This window comes from Acyrthosiphon pisum, chromosome X, assembly GCF_005508785.2.
Source record: "Acyrthosiphon pisum isolate AL4f chromosome X, pea_aphid_22Mar2018_4r6ur, whole genome shotgun sequence".
NCBI lineage: Eukaryota > Metazoa > Arthropoda > Insecta > Hemiptera > Aphididae > Acyrthosiphon > Acyrthosiphon pisum.
The window spans coordinates 36,706,441-36,716,264 of NC_042493.1; the positions used below are offsets into that span (position 1 = coordinate 36,706,441).

The 9,824-nt window shown below is 27.5% G+C and overlaps 1 protein-coding gene across 1 annotated transcript in view; it reads right to left on the minus strand.

Moving 5' to 3' along the window:
* Positions 1-7,013: 7,013 nt before the first annotated feature.
* Positions 7,014-9,824, minus strand: part of LOC100161871 (ankyrin repeat and SOCS box protein 2) — a 6,004-nt gene continuing 3,193 nt past the window's right edge. The window contains exons 2-3 of the mRNA XM_003241415.3: positions 8,093-8,151; positions 7,014-8,032 (exon numbers count right to left, since the gene is read on the minus strand). Coding sequence (XP_003241463.1) covers positions 7,128-7,952 — 825 coding nt within the window. The 5' untranslated portion in view covers positions 7,953-8,032; positions 8,093-8,151 and the 3' untranslated portion in view covers positions 7,014-7,127. The remainder of the gene's footprint in view (positions 8,033-8,092; positions 8,152-9,824) is intronic.

Genomic DNA, 9,824 nt, shown 5'->3' on the forward strand with positions numbered 1-9,824 from the left:
AAAAAACTTAAAAAATTATAAGGATAAAAAATATTTAAAAATATAATTTTTTAAGAAAAACATTGTTTTATAAGCGACTTGAAACTATGTAAAAAAATATTTTCAAAAAAATGTACACTTTCTGAAATAATGAGTGTTCTATGATAAAAGAATCACCCGGTATTTCATTATTAGATGGTTCCCATAATGTGCATGACTTGTCAAACTAGATTCTTTACTAGTGATGCAAAGAATTATTTTAAAATCAACTTTTTGTGTGTAATATTACTTATAATTTATTTTAATTTATTTATTATTGGTTTGTCCCCAACAGGCACCGTATAAAATTCCTCGACTTAAAGAAAAAGCAGTGCCATCTATTTTCCAAAACTATCCAAAATATCTATCAAGGCCATTAAAACATAGAAGACCACATTTATTAAACATAAATCCTGATAATAATGAAAAAAAAAATAATCTTATTAATCAAGAAAACATAGTTACTGTTCAAAATAATATCCAACTATTATCATTTTCTATGATTCAAAAAAATGTTAACAGTGTGGTTATTCCTAAAGGCTGGAGTCGACATGTTATTGAAGAAAAACTCATAATGTTTTCTTATTACTCTATTAAAATAGAAAGACAGCGAACTGAAATACCTACTCCATTTATATTTAAAAGAGTTTGTGTAGGTATTAATTTAAATACTAAATGTTATATTATGGATAAAGAAATTAACGCACTTAAATTTGGTCTGGAAAAAATATGTAGTATTAAAGAACTAGAAGAGCTATTAAAAACATTTGACAGTTCAAATATTTGCAAGGGACTTAAAGTAGATGATGATATTCAGAGTCAAAAAACCTTCATTGACTTGGCTGGTACACGGAGACACTTCATGTGTCAATATATTGTGGAAGGTTCTAAAAAGTGTGTACATTGTACATGTGCTGAACAAAGTCCTAATTGCTAAGAACTAAGATTGAAAATAAATAACACCTACCCCAAATATAATTAAACCTAATGCCGAGAATGAGGACATTTTCTAAAAAATGTAATTCTGAAACCAAAAAATCAAATATGATCAAAAGAAGGTTTCAAAGTTTACTTTAAGTTAGGCATTATTTAACCTTGTACATACTTCATAATTTTTTTTTTCTTTAAGATGAAATATACTATTATGTTTTTATTAATTTATATTATGTACTTATTATATTTTTATTTCACTACATTCATAATGTTATAATATGTTATACTAATTTTTATGTATCGTTTTATTTTCACACAAATTAAGATATACTCTAGCAATGCTGCAGTATAAGTTAGTACTCCTGTATCTCATGGTCTCCGAGAAAAATGCAATACACATGGCGAAAAAGACTGGTATACTTCCACCGACCAAGCAAGAGCTGAGAGAAGATTCAATGAGCAAGTGGCAGAGCGAATTGGTGCAAAACACTGGCACGAGAGCATGGACAAGGAGATTAATTCCCGAATTGAGACCATGGGTGTCGAGATCGTTTGGAACAGTGAATTACCACATCACCCAATTCCTGACGGGACATGGGTGTTTTGATGAGTATTTGTGGAGGTTCAAGAAGCGCGATCGTCTCCGAATGTCACAACTGTCTGGCGCCTATGGACGACGCCGAGCATGCCTTTTTTGAATGAGACCGCTGGTGGAGGCTACCCAGAGAACTTGAGGTGAAAACAGACAAGCAATTCTCTCCTGAAACAGTGGTGAAGACAATGCTGGAAAGCCAGGAAAAATGGGATGCAGTGTGCGGTTTCGTGGGCCATGTTCTAAAAACCAGAGAGGAAGAGGAATGGCAACGTTAGGGGGACCCGGGGAATAATTAATTACTACTTAAGTTATTTCGTTGTGGCCCGAAGAGCAATTTGAGGGGATAGAGCCTCTCTATTGTTGTATTATAAGTTTTCGTGAGGACCAGTGGGAGATTTGCCTGCCACTGTCCATTGCTGTAGCTGTGTTTAAATAAACGGCTTTCGGCCTCTTGGGGGTAGGATTACCAAAAGACAAAGTTCCCCCCCCCCCCCCCCGAGTAGTTACGTAGTGCAGATGCAAAAAAAAAAAATAAAAGTATAAGTAAGTGTGGTCAACAACTTTTTCAAATAAAACAATAATAACTAATGAAAACAGTATTTTCTGATTTTATTTTGCAATTTTCTGCTACATATAATTTTGAATAAAAAAAAAATAATAAATACAAGTTTGTGTTTTATACATATTTATTCTATTATATAGGTACCTACTTGTTTTATTTTCTGATTTATTAATACCTACCTTTATTTTATAATACCTAAAACATCAATAAAATAGTTAATTTTATCCTGGTCTGGATAAACTTTTTTTAATATTAATAATTACATATACAACTAATTATTCGGTACAACATATTTTGCTACATATTAAATAAATAGACTTCTGTTTTATTTTTAAGAAAGAATTGATTTAACCTAGTTTTAACGAGTATGCATTAGGTAAAATATATAATTGCAATATGTTATACTATAATTTCTAATTAGCCTACCTATAATGAAAATTTGTAATAAATATTATTAATCATTATTACTTAACATTAACAAAATAACTGCATCAGACTATTATAATAATATATTCAATATTATGATTTATGAATGTATAACAATAATTATTAAAATGCTTCCATTATCCTATTCTCAAATTTAAATTATTATTAATTATAATAATTACTCCTATGTTATTTGAATATGTGAAAAAATATTATATTTTATAACTGTAATACCTATACTGTACTTAATGTAATTAATTATATCATGCAGAGCAACTTCAAGTTGGAAAATTTAGAAGCATTACTTGTTGGTCTGTGCTTCTACATTGGTGGCAGTAGGGCGCATGGATATCAGCGAACCTATTGGATTACTATTGAAATGACGACAATAAGCGAATCACACTGGTAAAGCAGTAGTCAGTCCTTAAAAGTAAATATGTTCATAGTCGCAACTTTAAAGCCGTGTTGGTTTTACTGCAGGCCACACTTTCGTCACCATGGTTCTACCACAGAATAGAAATAATGTATATGTAATATACATATTCTTTTAACCACATTAGTACAAATAGTACAATACTTCAATAAAATCATTGAATCATAATTATATATTGACATAGAACAATATGTTCTATACTTCTATGATAATGATGAGGTAGCTTATATTTTTATTATATTATATTATTATTTGATGCTAATCTAAATTGATAAAAAAAGAAAATATTAGTTTTTTTTGCATAATATTTGCTAGAGATTGGTAGTCTTACAAATATAAGTGATAGTTTATAATATTGAGTGTATCTTTCAGAATAGATAAACATATTTTCACTAGATCGGAGATGGTTAATCCATAGGTCCTGAAAAAATTTCTTAGTAAACAAGATGCGGTTCCTGGGGCACAGAACCATAAACCCACGACGTTCCAGTTGCTATAAATGCTATATTGGTTCTTGAGTGTGAGGACGCATGGTTGGTAGATCACCCTCTTTTCCTCGTTCACTGCTGTGTCCTGCAGGGGATTATTTGTTTCCCAACAGAATAAAAACTTACAAAAATATGATCATAGTATAAAATTATAATCTTTATAATCAAAATTCTATTATTTTAAATAGTAGTATCATTGATTATAAATTTATAACCAATGGTAGTATGAAATTAAGCAACAGTGCAGAGTCTATTATGTTCTGTGACAAAACCCATAATTTAACTACTTTGATTACTATATTATCATGAATTTACAGTCTATTTTATTATTTACAAGTTCCTATATCTGTGGTGATTATGAAATATCGACCAGTTATAATATAATTATTAAATCTAATTAATAGGTGCCTATTTGATATCGTCTCAAATCCCAATATTTTTATGAGATAAAATAAATTAATATTAAAAGTATTTAAATTCTATTCATGAACTCAGATACTATGAACTATATTAGTTCAAATTTTAAACAAAACATTTTCAACTAAAATCTATGATTATGATAACTGCAGGGGATGTAATGGCACACCCGGCATACCCCTGCGCATGCATATGGCTTAAATTATATATTATTTTGAATATTTGAATATTTTCATTGTATAATATAGTAAATTATGGTTTTAGTATAAATGGAATGTTTCAAGTTTTTAGAAGAGCCTATTAAAATGGTTATGCTCGGTCAAAAAGCTTGACAATTTAAACAAGATCTCACTTAAGTTGATATTATTAAAGTTTATTTAAAATACAGGTTCACTTAACTCCTACAACACAAAAGAGTGTTAATTGACTTGACCACCTTTTGTATATAATGTAACTAAGTATAAATCCAGTGCTGTTAAGGAACGATCCCTGAAATTGATTCCTTTGTAGAGGGATGCATGGAGGAATTAATTCTGTTATTTTTTAAAGGAATATAAACGTGAATCAATTCCTTATTTTTAGGAATAGGAACGTAAATATTATAATTTTTTATTCTTCTCGGATATGTGTCTAAAAACATTTGGGGAAAAAATTTTATTTACTTATTATGATTTTAATCTATAAAAAAATAATACACGAGGCTACCAATTTTTTTATTGATATATGACTCGATGTTTAGATTAGTGATTTTGATAAAAATTGACAACTCATGAACCATTAGGAAAGAGGAAAATAATGAGTTCCTTTTAATATTAAAAGAACGAGGAACTGAACAAATTTCTTTTTTATATTAATGGAACAAGGAATTAAACGGATTCCTAAACAAAAGGAATTTTAACAACACTGTATGAACCGGAAAACTTTTAATTACGTTACCTAATATTTCAAGTTGTATAAGATAGATGTTTTAAATTACTAAACAAGCAATTTTATAAGGGTATTAAAATTGAGAGGATGTCTTTTTAGAACAAATCGCCTACCGGCTTCCAATATATATTGACTTATATGAATTACAAAAGAATACCATGTATAAAAATATGTTAAGAGCACGCTACAGCCACATATTGTGTTATCACTTGTCTTCGTCTTACAAATGTACAACGTACCAAAATTGTTTTTCATGGGAAAGAACCAAAAAAGTCATGGTCATAACTAAGAAACAACATTTTCACTACATAAAAAGGAGAACTTTGGCTGTGCAATATCTTTTTATTTTTTTGATATCACTTATACGAAAATAGTTCTTAATGTTTCAAAATCCATTATTGTTTGTATTTTTTAAAATTTTAAAAACGTTTTTTGAAGTTTTAATATATAAAAAAAAACGATTTTGCGCAGCCATAGTTTTCTTTTTTATATGTTGAATATTTTGTTTCTTAGCTATTAGTTTATTACTAGGGCTCGGATTTATATGTATTTATATAACCAAAGTATGTATTTATATAATAAAAATATGTACATAAATATGTGTTAGAGAATTCAAAATATGTATTATCGAAAAAAAAAAATAATAATTAATAATATAATAAAATGTAATAAAAAAATGTATATTTATCTAATTATATTGATTACAAACATTAATTAACATTCATTTTTAAATTTTCGAATCCAAAAGATTGCCGATATTGTCATAAAATCTTAATAATAATTAATAATAAAATACAATGTAATAAAAAATGCATATTTATCTATACCTAGTTATCGAATTACCTTGTCTACAATTAATAATAACCTGCACTTTTAAATTTTTGAATTCAAAAGATCGTCAATATAATATATAGTTACAATAACCTTTCAATTATTCTAAATCCGAAGAAAAGACATTAAAACAGTATAATTGTATAAATATGTGAGAAAAAATTGAATAATTGTGAAATATGTAAAAATATGTACAATCAAATATAGTTCGTTTTATCAAAAATATTGTGAAACAAATTTATCACTTGCCGAAATTAGATTATCATGTCGCAGAGAAAATATGTATTTACATAAAAATCTGAGTCCTATTTATTACTATACCCTTCTAGGTTCTTTCCCCGCGTCAAAACAGTTTTGCTATGTTTTACATTTGTAAGACGAAGACAACACATGTGGGTAGGTGTAGCGTCCTCTTAATAATAATCTAAATATCTATGATGAAATAAACAATATTTCATGAATACAATCGTTATTCATACGTTATTTAATGTTACAAAAAAAATTATGAATTTCAAATTAAAATTGAAAATATTTACATTATAAAACAGTCGTTGACCTATAGTTTATTATTAGAGTGCTATTGAATAATTACATGAGTAAAAAATTATACTAGCAAATAACTAAACTTTACGTAAAAATAAAGTGAATTATTATTACTATTATTATACACTTAAATTTGTCATACATTTTTTATATAATTTATGATTAGTAATCATTAATTAATTACTAAAATCAAATAATGTTTTTGGAACAAATGCTTATAATTCAATATACTAACATAGTATACTATTTATATCGAATATTATACATAAATACATAAGTATCCCAGATCAGAAATGAGCTGCAAGTAATAATATGAACAAAGTTGATTTAAGTCCCACCAAAAAGTGTGAGGTTTAGGGTACTTGGAAGAATTTATGTACCTCTGTTATTAATTTTATAATTTAAAGATGTTGAAGTATACATGAAATACATTTAATACCCACATACTACTCACATATTAAAAAAAATCAATAACGTTAAAATTTAAATATTTTAGACATTTTTTTCTTAATTTATTACAGATCGTATAATATAAAATAATATAAAAGTTTATTAAAATGTTGAAAACTATGAATAGAAACTTCAATAAATACAAGCCAATTGGAACAAATAAGAAGTTAGTTTAACATGATAGAATTGCAAGATAATAATCCTTAATCCAAAAAAAACTAACAAAAAATGGAATAAAAAAAATAATAAAAGAAAGACGAAAGTGTCATCAATGGTTGGCTTCTTCATTCAAATTGTTCATGTTTTTTTTGATATAGCTCACTCTTATTGTTCCTGCTGGTACAGATTGTGTATAAATATTTAAAATTAAAAAAAAAAAGGTTAACAGATAAAAAAGTACAAGCTTGTATTTTTTTTAGGAATCATTGAGTTATATACACGGCAAACATTAAATAATCTGTTTGAAATTAATATAATATTATTCTTCAGTTGATAGTTCAATTGTTATTTTGTGTATTTTTTATCATTCAACTCACAACCGTTATCAAGGGCATAAATTAAACAATCTGTGTGTCTGCCCATTCTTGCATAGAAAGTGGTATCTTCATGCCATGGACAATCGTGTTCATGAGCATATATCATGCAGCTTAAATGTCCCTTTATTGCAGCGAAGCAGGTTACTAGGTCATTCCATGGACATCCATGTTCATGGGAATATATTAGGCATTCAAGATGACCATTCAATGCAACCCAGTAGCTTACATGTTCGTTCCATGGGCACCCGTTTTCATGGAGGTATCTTAAACAGTCAATATGACCGTTTTCTGCAGCATATGAACATGTGAATTCGTCCCACATTACTTCCTTGGCATGCAAGTATTTTAAACAGTCTAAATAACCATTTTTTGCAGAACAGTTCATTGCATCTTTGGTAACCGGACATCCATTTTCAACTGCATATTTTAAACAAAGCAAATCACCATTACATGCAGCATATATACATGTTTCTACATCCCATGCACATCCATTTTCTCTCAAGTATTCCAAACAATCGAGTTGTCCGCTGCATGCTGCTGATGCACATGTCGTTTCATTCCATAAATATCCTAAACGATGAGCATATGATAAACAGTCAAGATGGCCATAGAATGCTGCTTCTGCACACAATTCAGTATTTGATGGATTTATACGGTTTTCCATTGTGACATTAATTAGTTCTATACAACAATTTTGCACATCAACTCTAACAACATTTCTAGGGACAGTGTTATACCATTCTTTTGCATCTTCATCACAAGCCATAAAGGCCAGCTTGATAAGATCAAACATTGTATATTTTGTTTAGTTCAACAACGGCCAAACTTCGCTAGTTTCTTCTTCTTAAAATACTCTTACGCTCCTGAGTTTGCCTAAAATAAAAGTAATCAATAATTAATATAAATTATAAACTAAGTATGATATAAGTGTACCTCAATCTCATGGATGCAACTATCTTCATGCAATGAATTGTTCGCAATAAATGTATAATCTGTAAATAAATAAATATTACCAATAACACATTGATAATTATTTTTATTAGAACCAAAGACAAATATATTATGCGGTAAAAAATTCGAAAATGTTTATCTTAATACCAATGATGTATAACATTACATATGTGTACATTGTTAATAAACTAATTCATATTTTAGTGGCGGTCACTAAGAAACAACTATTATATTGCCTATAACTATATTAATGCCTTGGCAACATACTTGATTTATTATTTACATTTAATTGTGATTGGAATTAAAGTATATTATAATATGTTATGGGTAAAGTGGACTATTGAGCAATGTATCCATTCTGGTAACTACTCAATTTCAATAGACAATGTAAGAAAAATTATACATTGCCTAAACTATACATAATTGCCAATTTTTGTTATTTAATTTAATTAAATTAGAAAACCAGTAATACATTTAAATAGTGTTTAACTTAATACGACATATTTATTTTAAATTTTAATACAGAAAATAAATCTATTATTATTGATAGATAATGATAATAAAATAAAAATTAGATTCCTATTATTATATGCCTGAACAATTATATTATTGAAATCATATATTTCCAATACACATTTTTCATTAATTTATTACGACTTTTATAACTTAGGCTGTGATTTTGTAGAAAAATGCAATATTTTAAGCTTACTATAATGCATATTTTTTGACAATTTGGATTTATACTAGATGCTCTTTAGAACTCTAGATCAATTTTCATTTTTATTACTTTTTTTTGATATTTCAAATAATTTTCATCAATTTAAACTTTTTATACACAATTTGTGAATTATTTTTTTAATTTTCATCTCATTAATATAATACACATTTTGAATGTACTTAATTAATATTATCTTTAATTTAAATTATTTCCCATTTGATGGATTTTTATATTTTGTAAATAATGATTCTTAAGTTTAGGTACTTTCAGTGCATTTTATACTGAATTGTTGGGGAGTTTAATGTATTTATAAGGTTTCTTTAATTTATTTTTTGTGATTCAAAGCGCAATTGTTCTATATTTTAAGGTTTTTTTTTATTTATTAAATTCATACCCCTAATCATAACTTTGCCTTCCTGAATTTTAAAAAGTCTGCTTATTTTAATGAATATTTTTTGTTAAGCACGTCCTAAATCAACTAATTTTACTAACTAGGGATTATGATCTTAATACGACGCTGTGTAATTGAAAAGACAATTTTAAACTATTGTAATAATTACAATTTATTAGTATTTATTTAAGAGAGTTTAATATATATTGCAGTGCCATAGCCAGGGGGAGGGGGCATTAGATAGCACTTGCCCCCACAAATTTAATTTTTACGAACAATGGTGTCATAAAGTAACAGGTTCTACAAAAACTATAGAAAAATGTTGCTTCTCCCTCCAAAAAAAAAACTATTCTGTGTACGGGACTAATAGAATATTACTAGGGCCCAGAACTTGATGACCTAAAAATCTTTAAAAATGCACACAAAAAAAGTATTAAAATTCCTCATAACATCAAAGAATGAAGAAGTGAACTTAACAATTTTAAAAATGAATGTTTTATACAATTCATGTATCATAAATCAGAAATAATATAGGTGCTAGCTCTTTAAAAATTTGTACTCTCAAATGTAGCCTTAAAAAATATTTTTTTGTAGTTGGAAATAAA